The sequence below is a fragment of the Lynx canadensis genome, chromosome C2 (genome assembly GCF_007474595.2).
Source record: "Lynx canadensis isolate LIC74 chromosome C2, mLynCan4.pri.v2, whole genome shotgun sequence".
Classification (NCBI taxonomy): Eukaryota; Metazoa; Chordata; class Mammalia; order Carnivora; family Felidae; genus Lynx; species Lynx canadensis.
In genome coordinates this window covers 109,674,939-109,693,911 of record NC_044311.2, presented here as the reverse complement: position 1 = coordinate 109,693,911, position 18,973 = coordinate 109,674,939, and the positions used below count along the sequence as shown (strand labels likewise).

Below are 18,973 nucleotides of genomic sequence, written 5' to 3'. Positions count from 1 at the left end.
AAATGCTTTCAAGGGTGCAAGCAAAGGATCACCCCCTGTATTTCCTTTCAGGCATCTTTGTCATTTGTTGTCTGATGTCCAGTGTCTGGAAAACCATTGTTTCATATATTTTGGACTTTTTTTTTTTTTTTTAATTTTTTATTTATTTATTTATTTTTTTCTTCCACGTTTTTATTTATTTTTGGGACAGAGAGAAACAGAGCATGAACGGGGGAGGGGCAGAGAGAGAGGGAGACACAGAATCAGAAACAGGCTCCAGGCTCCGAGCCATCAGCCCAGAGCCTGACGCGGGGCTCGAACTCCCGGACCGCGAGATAGTGACCTGGCTGAAGTCGGACTCTTAACCGACTGCGCCACCCAGGCGCCCCTATTTTGGACTTTTAAAAAAAAAAAAGGTTATTTCAGGTGGAAGGGTAAATCTTACTGTTTTTTTATCTTGGCTGGAAGTTGAAGCCTAAGGAATTTGAATTTGAGGGGAAAGTGATAATTAAGAAGCTGGAGGGGAGGGGCGCCTAGGTGGCTCAGTTAAGTGTCCGACTTTGGCTTGGGTCATGATCTCATGGTTTGTGAGTTCAAGCCCCACTTCAGACACTCTGTTGTCTGTGAGGAGTCTGCTTTGGATCCTGTGTCCCTACCGCCCCTCCCCCCACCATCCCTCTCTGGCTCACACTCTCAAAAATAAATAAACATTTATTAAAAAAATAAAATTGGGGAGTGTGGGGAGAAGGATTAATGGGCCAAGGAGAGGAGATAATGGGATCTAGAACACAAGTGGAACACATAACTTTGTAGGATGAGAGACACGGTATATTGTGTCTCTCTTGTTCTTGTTGTTCTTGCAGTATTAAGTATGTAGGGAGAGCTGTGCTCCTTTCTCTGAGCTAAGAAGGAAAAATATCATGGTAGTTGGCAATGTAGATACATTCACTGCTGGAGGGTAAGACATTGAAGCAGTTCTTGCCCGTAGAGGAGGTGGAGGGTGGAAGGAGGAGAGTGCTGCCCAATGGGTTTGTGTGTAGGGCTTTGGAGAACAGGGTTGGGAGATAGACAGGGGCAGTAACTTTTCAAGACCAGAGGTGTGCATGGCACTCACCTTCACTGGTTTTGTGAGTGTGTGTGTGTGTGTGTGTGTGTGTGTGTGTGTGTGTTTTACCACATTCAACAGCCTGGGTATACAAATAGAGAAAACCTTGTATGGGTCTAGGTTCAGTGAGGAGACAGGAGAAGGGACAGAGACTTGAGAGGGCAGGCCAGAGTCCCACATCATTAATATGACAGTCAGGAAGGAATGTGAGAAAATTCCCATAATAGTCCAGCTTTAGTTCTTGAAAACTTCTGGACTGAATGGTAACTAACAGCTCTAATTATCTACACAAACACAAACTCAGCCCTAAGGGAGGGGAGATAGCAGTAATCAATGATTAAGACAATTCTTACCTTGAAAATAGCAAATAGGTCTTTTGTTGGAGTTCAGTAAAACATTTTCCCTGTCTGAAGAGTCATCTTGTCCCAGATGAAAATATTGTCATGGCTTTTAAACTGTTCAATTTATTACTGTGATGAGAACTGACAAAGAAGCTTGGGGTGGGGATGAGGAGTGGGAAAGCCTCTGAAGCTTGGCAACCTGCCCTCCCTTAATCCCCTTTCCATCCTATGCATCTTGGTCCTGACTATACTTTTCATGCAATTAGAGTATCTCAGCATTTTCTAAAAAGTACACACTCAGTTTTAAGTAAAAATATCACATAAAGTGTATATAGCAATATCCAGCTAAAGATTGTAGAGGGAATCATTATTTCTCTGATAAGCTCTCATTGAGCATGGCATGCATTTATTTATTTGTTTTTTCCTTCTATTCGTTGATATATATACATATATATAGTTTTTTCTGATTATAAAAACAATACCAGTTTATTAGGACTTTTGGCTGCAAGAAACCTGATTCTGGCTGGCTTTAATATTAAGGACTATTTGGGGCACCTGGGTGGCTCAGTCAGTTAGGCATCTGACTCTTGATCTCAGCTCAGATCTTGATCTCAGGGTCATGAGTTGCAGCCCTGTGTTGGGCTCTGTGCTGGGTGTGAAGCTTACTTAAAAAAAAAATTCACATGGCTCAGCCCCAAATATCTGGTGATTCTTGGATTAGGCTGCTTGGGTCAATCAGCTGGTCTTTAAAAAAAAAAATCCAGTATAATTAACATACATTGTTATATTAGTATCAAGTGAAGAATATAGTGATTCACCAATTCTGTGCATTATTCAGTACTCATCCCAGTAAGTGTTCTCTTAATCCCCTTCACTTATTTCATTCATCCCCCTCCCACCTTCCCCAGCTCTCTTCTGGTAACCACCAGTTTGTCCTCTATATTTAAGTGTCTGTTTTTTTTGCTTGTTTTTTTTCTTTCTTTGTTTTGTTTCTTAAATTTCACATATGTGTGAATTCATAGGGTTTTTGTCTTTCTCTGACTGACTTTCACTTAGCATTATACCTTCTGGATCCATCTATGTTGTTGCAAATGGCAAGATTTCATTCTTCCTATGGCTGAGTAATATTCCATTACACACACGCATACACACCATCTCTTCTTTCTTCATTTTTCTTTATTTGGACACTTGGGTTGCTTCTATATGTTGGCTATTGTAAATAATGCTATAGTAAACATAATAGTGGTGCATATATTTTCTCACATTAGTGTTTTCATTTTCTTTAGGTGAATACCCAATAGTGCAATTACTGGATCATATGGTAATTCCATTTTTAACTTTTTGAGGAAACCTCCTTACTGTTTTCCACAGCGGCTGCACCAGTTTGCATTCCTACCAACAGTGCACAAGGGTTCCTTTTTGTTCACATCTTTGCCAATGCTTGTTGTCTCTTCTGTTATTTGTTTTCGCCATTCTGACAGGTATGAGGGCATATCTCATCATGGTTTTGATTTGCATTTCCCTGATAATGAGTGATGTTGAGGATCTTTTTCATGTGTCTGTTGACCATCTGTATGCCTTCTTTGGAAAAATGTCTGTTCATGTCTTCTGTCTACTTTTAAGTTGGATTATTTGTTTTTTTGTGTGTTCAGTTGTATAAATTCTTTATATATTTTTGGTAGTAACCCTTTATTAGATTTGTCATTTGCAAATATCTCCTCCCATTCTGTAGGTTGTCCTTTTGTTTTATTGATTGTTTTCCTTTGCTGTGCAGAAGCTTTTTATTTTGATATATTCCCAGTTGTTTACATGCGCTTTTGTTTACCTTACCTTGGGAGATGTATCTAGAAGAATGTTGCTATGGCCAATTTAAGAGGAATTACTGCCCGTGCTCTCTTTTAGAATTTTGATGGCTTCCTGTCTTACATTTAGGTCTTTCATCCATTTTGAGTTTATTTTTGTGTGTGGTGTAAGAAGATTCCTTCTTTTGCATGTAGCTGTCCAGTTTTCCCAGCATCATTTGTTGAAGAGACTTTTTCCCATTGCATATTCTTGCCATCTTTGTCATAGATTAATTGGCCAAGTAATCGTGGGTTTATCTCTGGGCTCTCCGTTCTGTTCTGTTGATCTATGTGTCTATTTTTGTGCTAGTACCATACTGTTTTGATTACTTTGTTTGCAGTCTATCTTGAAATCTGGGATTGTGCTATCTCCAGTTTCGTTCTTTTTTTTTCAAGATTGCATTGGCTATTCAGCATCTTTTGTGGTTCCGTACAAATTTTAGGATTATTTCTTCTAGTTCTGTGAAAATACTGTTGGTATTTGATAGGGATTGCATTAAATCCATAGACTGCTTTGGGTAGTATGAACCTTTTAACAATATTTGTTCTCCCAATCCATGAGCATGGAGTATCTTTCCATGTGTTTGTGTGGACTTCGGTTTCTTTCATCAGTGTTTTATAGTTTTCAGAGTACATCTTTCACCTCCCTGGTTAAGTTTATTTCTAAGTATTTTTATTATTTTTGGTGCAATTATAAATGGGATTGTTTTCCTAATTTCTCTTTCTGTTGCTTCATTGTTAGTTTATAGAAATGCAATGGATATCTGTCTATTGATTTTGTATCCTGACATTGGCTGCTCTTGAATAGCTGGGGTGGCTACCCAAGGAACAAGAGTAAGAGTGGAAAGGAAGAGAGGAAAAGGGTAGCAAGGAGAAGAGGGGGTGTTGTGAGCATGCGTTAATGGTTTGTTATATCCTTACAACAACTTGAAAAGAGAGGGAGGCTGGAATATTTCCTAATAGGTAATCAGTAGGTAAGGGAAATTTTTTTCTTTCTTTTTATTGAGATATAGTTGACATATAACATGTAAGTTTAAGGTATACAGTGTGTAGATTTGATACACTTATATATTGCAATATGATTATGGCCGTAGGATTTCATAATATCATTCATATACATATCAAAGACATGTATAACATAGTCTTTAATCCATTTTGAGTGGTGTAAGATACGGATTAGTTTCATTTGTCTGCATGTGATTATAGTTTTTCCAACACCATTTGTTGAAGAGACTGTTTTCCCCGTTAAGTATTTGGGCTCTCTTGTCAAGTATTAGTTGATCCCAGGGTTGCTTGGCTGGCTCTGTCAGTAGAGCATGTGACTCTTGATCTTGGGTCATGAGTTTGAGCCCTACATCGGGCATAGAGATTACTTTTAAAAATTTAGTTGATCATATATGTGAGGGTTTATTTCTGGACACTTGATTCTATTCTGTATTTATGCCAGTACCATACCGTTTTTTTAAATGCTTGTTCATTTATTTTGAGAGAGAGAGAGAGAGAGAGTGCACAAGCTGGGGGAGGGGCAGAGAGAGAGAGGGGAGAGAGAATCCCAAGCAGTCTTTATGTTCACCGTGGAGCCCAGTGTGGGGCTGTATCCCATGAACCATGAGATCATGACCTAAGCCGAAATCAGGAGTCAGTTGCTTAACCAGCTGAGCCACCCAGGTGCCCCTGTTTTGATTACTATAACTCTGTAGTGTAGTTTGAAATCAGGAAGTGTGATACCTTCAGCTTTGTTCTTGTTTCTTAGGATTGCTCTATTTGGGGTCTTTTATGGTTCTATACAAACTCTGTTTTTTCTACTTTTTATTAAAAATGCCATTGGAATTTTGATAGGGATTGCTTTATAAATGTCTGTTAGGTCCATTTAATCTAATGTATGTATGGTTCAAGTCCAATGTTTCCTTGTTGATTTTCTGTCTGGATGATCTGTCCATTGCTGAGAGTGGAATATTGAAGTCCCCTACTATTATTTTATTGTTTTCTCTTTCTCCCTGTAGTTCTGTTAGAATTTGATTAATATATTTAGGCGTTCTGATGTTGAGTCGGTATATGTTTATGATTGTTATATCTTCTTGATGAATTCACCTCTTTATCATTATATAATGACCTTTTTTGTCTCTTGTTACTGTTTTTGGCTTAAAGTCTATTTTGTCTGATATAAGTGTAGCCACTCCCTCTTTCTTTTAGTTTCTACTTATATGGACTATCTTTTTTTATCCCTTTGCTTTCAGCCTATGTGTGTCTTTAAATCTGGAGTATCTTGTAGGCTGCCTATAGTTGGGTCTTTTTTTTTTTTTTTTTAATATATTCAGCTACTATTTGCCTGTTGCCTGGTGAATTTAATCTACTTATATTTAGAGTATTTATTGATATGTAAAGGCTTACCATGCCATCTTATTAAGTGCTTTCTGAATGTTTTGTGTTTTCATAGTTTCTTTTTTCCTATGTTTCTGCCTTCTTTTGTAAATTGGTGTTTTTCTATGGTGGTATGCTCTGTTTTTCCTTTCTTTCTCTTGTGAATCTTCTCTATGGTGTTGCTTTGTGAGTACCATGGAACTTACATAAAATATCTCTTCAATAAAGCAGTCCATTTTAAGCTTACAGCAACTTAACTTCAGTAGTATACAAAGCTCCACCCTTGTACTCTCTCCCTTTATATTTTTGATGTCACAATTTACCTTTTTTATATTGTGTGTTCATTAAATTACAGTAGCTATAGTTACTTTTAATGCTTTTTCCATTTAACTTTAATGCTGTAGTTAAGTGGCTAACACACTATTCTATTATAGAATTAGAGTTTTCTAATTTTGACTGTATATTTATTTTTACTATTATGTTGTATACTTTCTTATGTTCTCATGTCACCAATTAGTATCTTTTCATTTCAGCTTGAAAAACTCTTTTCAGCATTTCTTGTAAGGCTGATGTAGTGGTGATGAACTCCCTCAGCTTTTGTTTGTCTGGGAAAGTCTTTATTTCTTCTTCATATCTGAAAGCTAACTTTCCCTGATACAGTATTTTTGGCTGGCAGTTATTTTCTTTCAACACTTTGAATATGTCATTTCACTCTTTCCTGGCCTGTAGGGTTTCTGTTGAGAAATCTGCTGATAGCCAAATGGGTGTTCCTTTGCAGATTATAGTCTTTTCTTCAGGCTGCTTTCAGGATTCTCGGTTTTTTGACAGTTTTATTATATTGTGTCATGGAGAAGGTCTTTTTGCATTGAGATATTAGGGTGATCTATTAGCTTTGTGAACTTGGTCATATAACTTGGAAAATTGGCAGCTATTATCTTTTTAAGTAAACTTTCTGACCCCTTTTCACTCTCTGTTCTTTCTCAAATCCCAATTATTCTAATATTTGTACATTTAATATCATTCTATAGATCATGTAAGCTGTCTGTGTTCTTTTTCATTCTTTTTTTTTCGTCCATTTCTGATTGGGTTAAAGTTTAATTTTCCAGTTTTCTTATTCTGTTTTCCATTTGAGATGCTCTACTGTAGATGCTTTCTGTTGAATTTTTCATTGCATTCATTGAATTTTTGTTTGCTTCTTTTTTATGATTTCTCTCTGTAGATTTCTTATTTTGTTGAATTATCTGGGTTTTCTTACAGTTTGTTGAGTTTCCTTAAATTCTTTATCAGATGGTGTTAAATTCTGTGCCTTTGAGCTAGGTTATTGGAAGATTATTGTTATCTTTTGGTGATAATGTATTTCCTTGATTTTTCATGTTCCTGTAGATTTGCATTGCTGCTTTTACATTTAAAGTAGCAGACACTTCCTCAAATTTATACTATCTGCCTTCAGATGGGGTAAATTGTTTGTTGGTCCTATGATATCTGGGGTTTTCTCCACTCTTATATGGATACACCTTCCCCACATTTTTCCTTCTTCATATGGCATAATTCCTAAGCTTTTCTCTCTTCTGATTCTTAGAACCCAGTAGGCTAGCCGCTCTTAATTTCTTTTGTTTTCCAGAAGGTGGCACTGTAACTCAGCTTTCTGGTTTCTTCTTTGCCCAGAGATACTAGTTTATTTTTCTGATAACACTCATTTATCAAACTTACACTTTCCACTTCACGTGGAAGGGTATGCGAAGAGCTGATGGCAGAATTGGGGGAGGTGTGAGTTTAGCACTCAGGGTGTTGGGGGTGCCTCATGGGTTTGGTGGGGAGATTGTCAGGTGAGATTCTCCCATAGGCTTGTGGACAGACTTTCTGCTAAAGTCCTCAGCAGTTAGCAGGACCTGCATCCTTTCAATGCCCTTTGATATTCTTATTTGCCTTTTTCCTGATCTCCTCCCTCCTACTAGACTCAGTACTCTGGGTGCTGCTAGAGAGAAATGGTTTTTTTTTTTTTTAGCAGCATCCCATTCAGCAAGGGTGGCTGAGCATTAACTCACCACTCTCCTTTTCCCTCTTGGAAGATAGTTCAGCCTCTACACTGTGTTGTGTTGGGGGAGGGGAAGCACTGGCAGAGTTCCTGTTAACCCCTCCGCTACATCACCAGTGGCATACTAGCATCTCCTCTAGGGAATGCTGGATTTCCACAGGTTCTTCCTCATTCACTGGGATCTGCCCAGGTCAGTACTCTTGAGGTTTTCCTCCCAACTGTGGCCGAGCTGGGTTGGTGTAAGTTCACTGGCAGCCTGTACTGAGGTCTGTCTGCCTATTACCAGATGCACGTATGGGCGAGACTTCTGGATTCCTGGCATATGGTGCTGTTTCCCACAACTCCCATAAAGGCATTTTTGTTTGTGGATGAATGCCTAATTCACTGTTGAAAGGGGGACAAAAAGAAGTAATGTATCAGGCTGTTACCATGCTGATGTCAACTCTGCTAAGGGAAAAATTTCAAAGTCATTTTTGTTTTCCTCCATTACTTTTTAAAATTAACAAATAACACCATGTTCTTCTTTCTTTCTTTCTTTCTTTCTTTCTTTCTTTCTTTCTTATTTTTTAAAATGTTTAATTTTGAGAGAGAGACAGAGTGTGAGCAGGGGAGGGGCAGAGAGAGGGACACACAGGATCCAAAGCAGGCTCCAGGCTCTGAGCTGTCAGCACAGAGCCTGACACAGGGCTCAAACACATGGGCTTGAACTCACGAACCACCAGATCATGCCCTGAGCTGAAGTTGGATGCTCAACTGACTGAGCCACCCAGGTACCCCCCTACCATGTTCTCCTTTAAAATAAAGGCTCCTAATGAAATCTTTTCAACTGAAAATGTCTGTATGTAAGTGTAGAATGAAAGGGAAAAAAATACAGAGTCTGAGAACTCTAAAGGATTAAAAATCCCTTATATATTTTGGGGTTATTTTTACCTTGTATGGGATTATTTTTTACCATGTATAAGTTATTTTTATTGTTTATTTATTTTGAGAGAGAGAGAGAGCACACGCAGGAAGGGACAGAGAGAGAGGGAGAGAGAGAGAGAGAGAGAGAGAGAGAGAACCCTAGAGCCTGATATGGGGCTTGATCCCACGAATTGTGAGATCATGACCTGAGCCAAAGTCAAGAGTAGAACATTTAACTGACTGAATCACCCAGGTGCCCCTGCCATGTATAAGATTTTGAAGTGTTTTGGCATAGGTGGGGAGTTTGAGGAGTTTGTTTGGCATAGGTGGGAGCTTGAGGCTCTACATTGAGCCAGCCAAGTGTCCCCTGAAGACTTTTTTAAGAGAACTTTTATGTTTAAAGCAGAATTTTTTTTATTATTTTTAAATTTTAATTTAGTATAGCTGGCATACGGTGTTATACTAGTTTTAATTAGTGTATTAGTTATATTATGTGTACAACATAATGATTCAACAATTCTATACATCATTACTCAGAACTCATCATCATAAATGTTCTCTTAATCCCTTTCACTTGTTTCACCCACGCTCTCACCCATCTCCCCTCTGATATGCTTTATTTTGTCTTGTTTGTTTTGTTTATTTTATTTTATTTATCAAATAGGCTTCATGCTCAGCACAGAGCCAATGCAGGGCTTGAACTTACAACCCTGAGATCAAGACCTGAGCTGAGATCAAGAATAGGACACTTAACTGACTGAGCCACCCGGATGCCCCTGATACACTTTATTTTAAATGAGTAGCCTCTTAAAGTTATTTTTTTCAACAAGAACATTTTTACTTGAAGCATATTTTAGAATACATGGCTCTAAAAGATATATATAAAACATTCCATCCAAGAAAAATAGAATAACATTTTCTTCAAGTACACACACACAGAAGAATCCTCTGGTTAAATAACATAAAAAGAGACATAACAAACATTACAATTTTAAGAAGACTAAAATCATACCAAGTATATTTTCCAACCACAGTGGTACAAACTAAAGATTAATAATGAAACAAAGCTGAAAAATCTACAATGTATTTCTTCTTTTTTTTAATGTTTATTTTTGAGAGAGAGACAGAGAGAGACAGAGAGAGACAGAGAAAGAGAAAGACAGAATGTGAGTGGGGGAGGGGCAGAGAGGGAGGGAGAAACAGAATCTGAAGTAGGCTCCAGGCTCTGAGCTGTCAGCAGAGTCGGACATGGGGCTTGAACCCACAAACTGCGAGATCATGACCTGAGCCAAAGTCAGATGCTTAATCGACTGAGCCACCTAAGCAACCCCCCAAAATCTACAATGTAAATACTAAATTTTAATATGTAAATATTAACACGCTACTGCACAAGCAATTGGCCCAACAAGAAATTAAATGGCAAATCAAAATATGTCTCGAAACAAAAGGAAAAAAAACACAACCTTCCAAAACCTGTAGGATGCAGCAAAAGCAGATGAGTGAATTTTATGCTATAAATGCTCATATTAGGAAAAAAAATTGAAATAAACAACATTACACCACAAGGAACTAGAAAAAAGAAACTTAGCTGAAATTTAGTAGAGGAAGGAAATAATAAAGAAAAATCAGGAATAAATAAGAGACCAGAATAAATAATAACATCGAAAGTAATGACCAATTTTTCCAAAAAATGAACAAAGTTGGCAATTTTCTTAATTACATTAGCTAAGAAAAAAGAGGACTCAAAAACCAAAATGAGAAATGGAAGAGAAAACAATACAACAGATAACCACAGAAATCAATAGTGTGATAACAGATTACTATAAACAATTATAAACTAAAAAATCAGATAACTTAGAAGAAAAAACTCCAGATAATTCCTAAAAAATGTGGAAGTTACGAAGATTGAATCATGAATCTTGAATCCAAGAGGTGGGAAATCTTCTTAGACCAATAACAAAAATGGAGGTTGAATTAGGAATAAAAAAATCTCCCAGCACTGAAAAGCTCAAAACCACCTAGTTTCATTGGTGAAATCTACCAATCATTAAAAACAATAATAATTAATGGAAATCTTTATCAAAATCTTATGAATAATGGAATAGAGGGAACACTACCCTGTACCAAAGCAATATAAAAACAATACAAGAACAAAAAAGTCTGGTTTGTCCAATATAAGTATTGCTACTAGGACTGGATTTTCTATTCTTTTGACACCCATTTGCATGATAGGTGTTTCTCCACCCCCTTACTTTTAATCTGCAGGTGTCTTTAGGTCTAAAATGAGTCTCTGGCAGGTTTAAAGCAAAATTGACCAGAAATGTTTTTCTGTTAGTTTCAGCCTCTTGATTACCACTGTTCTGGACTGGTCCTCATGGTTCTCATTATGACTGCCAGCAGGACACTTTGAAAAACAACAGGTTTTATTATTCATGGGTCCTGGAGGGTATACAACACACCTGGGGTCACACAGTGAGGTCATGGGTAGAGAAAGAAAAGAGTGTGGGCTTGGGGTTCTGCTGTTTTTGGGGTCCATGGGTAGGGGCATGGGGTTTCACAGGTTCATTCTTTATTGGTGAATTTAAAACATAAGAGTGGGAGTTTAAAGCACAGGGAATGGTCAGTTATCTAAATCAACCAAGATCTCTAAAGCAAAGGAGCCTTGTGTGGGAGGTGGTAGCCTGGCTCTTTATCTAGTCATTTGACTGCCAGTGTGTTTTTCTGAGATAGCTGTCTTTGAAGTGGAATTGAAGTCAGGCACTTGCATGACAAAACAGAAAGAAATGATTGTCAGGGCTTACTTACATTGTAGGAAGATGACAGAGATTTCCCACATACTCTTCACCCCTTTACATGCTTAGCCTCTCCCATTATTATTTTTTTTTCAATATATGAAATTTATTGTCAAATTGGTTTCCATACAACACCCAGTGCTCATCCCAAAAGGTGCCCTCCTCAATACCCATCCCCCACCCTCCCCTCCCTCCCACCCCCCATCAACCCTCAGTTTGTTCTCAGTTTTTAACAGTCTCTTATGCTTTGGCTCTCTCCCACTCTAACCTCTTTTTTTTTTTTTTTTCCCTTCCCCTCCCCCATGGGTTTCTGTTAAGTTTCTCAGGATCCACATAAGAGTGAAACCATACGGTATCTGTCTTTCTCTGTATGGCTTATTTCACTTAGCATCACACTCTCCAGTTCCATCCACGTTGCTACAGAAGGCCATATTTCATTCTTTCTCATTGCCACGTACTATTCCATTGTGTATATAAACCACAATTTCTTTATCCATTCATCAGTTGATGGACATTTAGGCTCTTTCCATAATTTGGCTATTGTTGAGCCTCTCCCATTATTATGTCACTCACCAGAACAGTAAACATTTTGTTTTTTAAGTTTATTTATTTATTTATTTATTTATTTATTTATGTAGAGAGAAAGTGAGCGTGGGCAGGGGCAGAGAGAGAGAGAGAGAGAGAGAGAGAGAGAGAGAGAGGGAGGAGAGGGAGGAAGCCAAGCATGTTCCACATGCTGTCAGTGAGGGGTGGATCTTACCAACCGGGAGATCATCACCTGAGTCAAAATTAAGAGTCAGGTGCTTAACTGACTGCGCCCCCCAGGTGCCCCAGAATGGTACATTTTTTAACCAAGGATAAACCTACCTTGACATATCATCACCCAAGGTCCATAGTTTACCTTAGGATTCTCTGTTGGTTTTGTATATTCTACAGGTTTAGACAAATGTGTAATGATAACTGTCCATCATTATAGCGTTATACAGAGTATTTTCTCTCCCTAAAAATCCTCTCAGCTGTCTGCCATTTCTTTTTGATTCTTTCTGAGAGTTTCTATCTCTGTCTTTACAGTGCCTATCTGTTCTTTCATGTTGTCTGCTTTTTCCCTTAGAGGCCTTATAGATATTAATTATACTTGTTTTATTTTTTTATTTAAAAATTTTTGTATATAATTTATTGCCAAATAATCATACTTGTTTTAAATTACTGGTCTGATTATTCCAACAACTCTGCCATAGCTGAGTCTGGTTCTGATGCCTTATTTGTGTTTTCAAACTATGTGTTTTGTCTTTTAATATGTCTTACAATTTTTTGTTGAAAGCTGGACATGATGTACTGGGTAAAGGAAACTCTGATAAATAAGTTTTTAGTGGTGAGGTGTGAGGGAGGTGAAGTGATTTATAGTCCTATGAGTGACTCTCAGTCCTTTAGGGAGCCTTTGGTATGGGGCTGTGAACTTCAAAAGTGCTTCTCAGTCCTCCCCCAACACTCTTTAAGTTGGATAGATGGTTAGAATGGGCTGGAGCTGGGTATGTTCCCTACCCCAGTTTGGTTAAGTTCTGATAAAACCCCAATAGATTAGGCTCTGGTAAAATAGTTTCTCTTGGGGGCAGGCCTTGTTAAGAAGAACAGAATGCTCTATTATATTTCAAAATGATTCCTTTTCTTCTTGTTTTGCTGGAAGTCTGATATTTATTACAGGAACTTGATTGTGAGCTCCCAGAGGTGAGATCCACAGTGTGGAGATCTCTTTATGACTTTATTCCTCATCCTGATGTCACTGTGTTATAATAAGATAGCCCTGTTAAACTAGTAAGCTCTGGGTTTTGAGACAATGTCATACCAAGTAGTTTTATTAAAATTAAACTGAAGCAGAGATATATTTGGCTGATATAAGGAAATTTATTATAGCTGTGGTTTCTGTTTTTATGTTTCTGTCTTCAGTACTTGGACCATGAGACTGTTTCAGCCACATTCATCGACAGCAGTGGACAGTTTGTTTCCTCCCAGATGACAAGAATTAGCCGGAATCCTTACTGTGGCTATGAGCATCAGACTCTGTCCAGCCGGGAGCGCACGGAGGAGGACTCCCTGCTGGCTGCCTTACAGTGGCAGGTGCCTGATGTGGGTCCAGTCCCCTTTGTGAAGAGCACTGACCCTTCTTCCAGCTACTTTGTTATCTTGAACTCCGCAGCCTTCTTCAAGGTGGGAAGCCAGCTAGAAGTGCTGGTTCATGTGCAGGATTTTCAAAGAAAGCCCAAGAAGTATGGTGGAGACTACCTGCAGGCCAGGATCCACTCCCCTAAGCTGCAGGCAGGGGCTGTGGGCAGAGTGGTAGACTACCAGAATGGGTTTTACAAGGTCTTCTTTACTCTCCTCTGGCCAGGCAAAGTTAAAGTGTCCATATCTCTGGTCCACCCCACTGAGGGGATCAGAGTTCTTCAGCGCCTGCAGGAAGAGAAACCACACAGAGTCTATTTCAAGAGTCTCTTCCGTTCAGGAAGAATTTCTGAAACCACTGAGTGCAATGTGTGTCTTCCTGGGAGTCTTCCCCTGTGTAACTTTACAGATGTCTACACTGGAGAGCCCTGGTTCTGCTTCAAACCAAAGAAGCTCCCTTGCAGTAGCAGAATTAACCATTTCAAAGGTGGATACCTGAAGGGCCTCCTAACTGCTGCAGAGACCGCTTTCTTCCAGAGGTAGGTGTTTCTTGTTCCAGGGGATAATTTTAAGGTCCTTTTCCACTGTTTTTGTCTCAATTAGGTGACATCATCCCATTTAGAAGACTTTCTTGTTTTGGTTATTTGCTTCATATAACTTTCTGAAGTTGGCCCTATTTGGGAGAAGTAGCGAATAGGAAAATAAATATTTATATTTTGTGAATAGTTTTTATTTTTATTTATTTATTTTAAAGTATTTTTAGATTTTTAAAAATGTTTAAGGGATCTGTACACCCAACGTGAGGCTCAAACCCACAACCCCAAGATCCAGAGTTGCATGCTCCAGTGACTGAGCCAGCCAGTGCCCCCTTGTGAATAGTTTTTAGAAAGTGAAGCTTAGAGCTTCTTCTAGTTCAAATTAAAGACCTTTTACCCTCAGATTTATGTTTTACTTCAGAACTACATAGCACATGGATAACTATATAAGAAAGATCACTTATTCACAGAACAGATGAAAAACATCGCCCAAGAACAGGGTGACAAGAAGTCTTGTAGTCAGGACACTGTTTTATCTTCATGTCTAATAAGCTAAAAAAATTTCAGGAGCACCTAGGTGGCTCAGTCAGTTAAGCAGCCTACTCTTGGTTTCATCTCAGGTCATGATCTCACGGTTTGTGAGATTGAGCCCTGCTTTGGGCTCTGTGCTGACGGTGCAGAGCCTGCTTGGGATTCTCTCTTTCCTGTCTCTCCCCTGCTTGGACTTTCTCTCTCTCTCTCTCAAAATAAATAAATAAACCTTAAAAACATTTTTAAGTGACATATTATCAGTTGTTAAAATCATATGCTGATAGGAAAAGGACTATGAATGTGACAACATTGCTGGGTTGACTTAACGATAAACATGGGAAACCAGGAATATCACGGCAAACTATGTTTTTTAAATTAACAGGGAAATTTTTGCATTATTGTGTACAAATTTCTCTTGTGGAACATAAGTGTAAAACTTTTTCAGCGGAAAATGCGGAATAATGTGCAGAGTGGAATGTATGGGATCAGTATGGATTAAATGTTTTCTTCAACATTTCGTACAGTTCTGAAGTACATGCCTAAGGAAAAAAATTATAAAAGCCATATGGCCAAAAAGTCCAATTACTTGACAGAATGTAAAAATGCCTTTTATTTTTTTATTGAAATAAATACTTAAAAATACTCCTTGGTGGAGAGGTAGTTTTGTTGAGTACCTCTGGGCAACCGTAAAAATTTTATGTTTTATGCCCGCTTCTTACTCAGTGAGGGAAATGTTCCTACTATAACGTATGTAGGAGCTTCTCAAACAAAGCTCTGATTTTTCATTTCTGGAGTCTGCTTTTGGTCGTATTGGTTTTAAATACATGTTTGCTGGACTGATGCCATGCTTTTAGAGGGATGCTCTTAGATGCCAGCAGAGGGAGCACTATTCAATGTATTTACCGTACTGTTCTTCAGAAAACTGTCTAGTTTGTCGTGTGGCTGAGTATACAAGGACTTTAGCTTTAGTTTTAATCCTGGGTTCAATTTCAGACACGTTATTTATCAATGACGGTGAGCAGATGATTTCAGGTCTGTGTACTTTTTGCCTATGTGTGAAGACTGCTCAGTTCCTCCCCTTTAGGGTTGGGTTGTCAGTCTCCTTAGTGGCTTAGCAAAAAAGAGGAAGCACAGCTTATAACTTACTGAAATTCCATGTGGAAAAAAGTGGGAGAAAAATTTGAGAGTAAGTGTAAAATTTAAGAATATTCCTGACACTAAATCCTACCATTAAAACCAGAAAACACCTGTGAATCGTGAAGGATGAAATAATTATGTCTCTGTCCTTACTTGCACATCCTGGATGAGGCTGACTGATGGCACTTTGTAGTAGAATCATTAAGAAATTCTACTTACCTAGAAGTTTGCTGATAAGATGTTGCTTGAGGTAACATTTTTGGGAATCAAACATCTGATAGTTCTACTGATTTTTTTTCTTGCATTGTTTATTAGAATTCTGAAATTTTACATCAGCTAAATAAAAAGAAGAAGATTGAAATTGATTTTTTGAGGTGTCCTTGGGTGCTTTTTTGAGCTCATGGCCTGAATATGTTAAGCTGATACCCATTTTTACCTTTTTTCCTTGGTGGCTCATAGCATTGCTTAATTCAGAAAGGATTAAGCTTAGCTTTGGTCTTTGGTTCTCTAAATAACAGTTGGACAATTAAGGTGATCTAATCTTTGTTCTTTACTCCTAAAAAATGTTGGTTTTAGAAAGAACAACAGTACTTTGCTTAAAATATTCTATTAATATAAAGGAAGGCTTTTTGAAAGAATGAGGTTCTCACATGAAAAGCTTCCCATATATTTTAGCATCATTTCATATTTTCTTTTTTCTAACTTTGTGCTTAAAAAAACTTTCAAATCATTAGAAACACTGCAAGAATAATAAAAATGAACATCCATATAGCTTTAACTTAGATTCACCATTGTTAATGTTTTGCCACATTTGCTTTCTCTCTCTTTCTCTTTGTATGTGTGTTTCTATATATGTCTGTTGATGTATAATTATCCCCCTTCCCAGAGCATTTGAGAGTAAGTTGCAGACAACATGGTGTTGCACCTCATGGGTATGCATCTCCTGGCACATGAACTTTCTCCAACATATAACTGTAACATATTTATCACACTTGGGGCATTTATCATTAATACAATACTATTATTGAATATACAGTCCATACTCAAGTTTCTCTGATTGTCCCAATAATGTCCTTTATAGCTGTCATTTTTATTTTAACTAATCTAACCTATGATTACTTACAATGTGTTTAGTTATCCTTTCTTTAAAATTTTGTTTATTTATTTTGGGAGAGACAGAGAGAGAACACAAACAGGAGAGGGACAGAGAGAGAGGGGGACAGAGGATCTGAAGGGGGCTCTGTGCTGACAGCAGAGAGCCCCATGCAGGGCTCGAACTCACAAAATGTGAGATTGTGCCCTGAGCCAAAGTTAGACGCTTAACCAACTGACTGAGCTACTCAGGCACCCTCAGTTATCTCTTTAATCTTTAATTTGGATGAGGTTTCTAGCTTGTGTTTTTTTGTTTGTTTGTTTGATTTTTTGTTTATTTATTTTGAGAGAGACAGAGACAGTGTGAGCAGGGGAGGGGCAGAGAGAGAGGGAAAGAGAGAGAATCCCAAGCAGGCTCCACCCTGCTATTGCAGAGCCAGATGTGGGTCTCAAACTCATGAAGAGATCATGACCTGAGCCAAAACCAAGAGTTGGACACTCAACTGACCGAGCCACCCAGGCGCCTCCTCTAGCATGTTTTTCACGACATTAAGGTTTTGATGTCACTGCTTTGTAGATGTCCCTTAATTTGGATTTGCTGCCTTATTGTTTCTACATGACCAGATTGAGGTTAAACATTTTTACAGGAAAATTACAAAGGGCATATTTTCTTCTTTTCCTTATCTTAAAGCTCTCCCATGAAAGCAGTTTATTTGTGCTGTTTTAAAAGTCATGTTCTGGGGCGCCTGGGTGGCACAGTCGGTTAAGCGTCCGACTTCAGCTGGGTCACGATCTCGCGGTCCGTGAGTTCGAGCCCCGCGTCAGGCTCTGGGCTGATGGCTCGGAGCCTGGAGCCTGTTTCCGATTCTGTCTCCCTCTCTCTGACCCTCCCCCATTCATGCTCTGTCTCTCTCTGTCCCAAAAATAAATAAAAAACGTTGAAAAAAAAATTAAAAAAAAAAAAAGTCATGTTCTCTCCTAAATGTAACTTATTTAAACTATTTTCTAAACATACAGTTGACCCTTAAAAGTCTCAGGATTTAGAGGTGCCAACCACCTGCACAGTCAAAAATCTGCTATAACTTTTGACTTCCCAAAGACTTTGCTAATATTCTACCATTGACCAGAACCTTTACTGATAAGAACAGTTGATTAACACATATTTTGTATGCTGTATTACATATACTGTATTCTTATAGTAAAGTAGGCTAGAGAAAAGAAAACGTTAAGAAAATCATTAGGAATAGAAAATACATTTACAGGACTGTACTGCATTTATTGAAAAAATCCATGCATAAGTGGAGCTGCACAGTTCAAAGCCATGTTGTTCACACAAAAGACCTTGAATAGCCAAAGTAATATTGAAGAAGAAAACCAAAGCAGGAGGCATCACAATCCCAGACTTTAGCCTCTACTACAAAGCTGTAATCATCAAGACAGTATGGTATTGGCACAAAAACAGACACAGAGAACCAATGGAATAAAATAGAGATTCCAGAATTGGACCCACAAATGTATGGCAAACTAATCTTTGACAAAGCAGGAAAGAATATCCAAAGCAGGAAAGAATGGAAAAAAGATAGTCTCTTTAACAAATGGTGCTGGGAGAACTGGACAGCAACATGCAGAAGAATGAAACTAGACCATTTTCTTACACCATTCACAAAGATAAACTCAAAATGGATGAAGGACCTGAATGTGAGACAGGAAACCATCAAAACCCTAGAGGAGAAAGCAGGAAAAAACCTCTCTGACCTCAGCCATAGCAATTTCTTACTTGACATATCTCCAAAGGCAAGGGAATTAAAAGCAAAAATGAACTACTGGGTTCTTGTGAAGATAAAAAGCCTCTGCACTGCAAAGGAAACAATCAGCAAAACTAAAAGGCAACTGACGGAATGGTAAAAGATATTTGCAAATGACATATCGGACAAAGGGCTAGTATCCAAAATCTATAAAGAACTTACCAAACTCAACACCTGAAAAACAAATAATCCAGTGAAGAAATGGGCAGAAGACATGAATAGACACTTTCTAAAGAAGACATCCAGATGACCAACAGGCACATGAAATGAAAAGATGCTCAGCGTCACTCCTCATCAGGGAAATACAAATCAAAACCACACTGAGATACCACCTCATGCCAGTCAGAGTGGCTAA

The 18,973-nt window shown here is 38.2% G+C and overlaps 1 protein-coding gene across 2 annotated transcripts in view; it reads left to right on the top strand.

Moving 5' to 3' along the window:
* Positions 1 to 18,973, top strand: part of NXPE3 (neurexophilin and PC-esterase domain family member 3) — a 42,595-nt gene that overhangs the window by 8,005 nt on the left and 15,617 nt on the right. Inside the window, exons 1-2 of one of the 2 annotated variants that reach the window (XM_030329708.1) lie at positions 8,411 to 8,432; positions 13,302 to 14,056. In XM_030329708.1, coding sequence (XP_030185568.1) covers positions 13,368 to 14,056 — 689 coding nt within the window. In that variant the 5' untranslated portion in view covers positions 8,411 to 8,432; positions 13,302 to 13,367. Of the gene's footprint in view, positions 1 to 8,410; positions 8,433 to 13,301; positions 14,057 to 18,973 lie in introns of those variants that run through there. The other variant, XM_030329706.1, reaches the window with a different exon arrangement.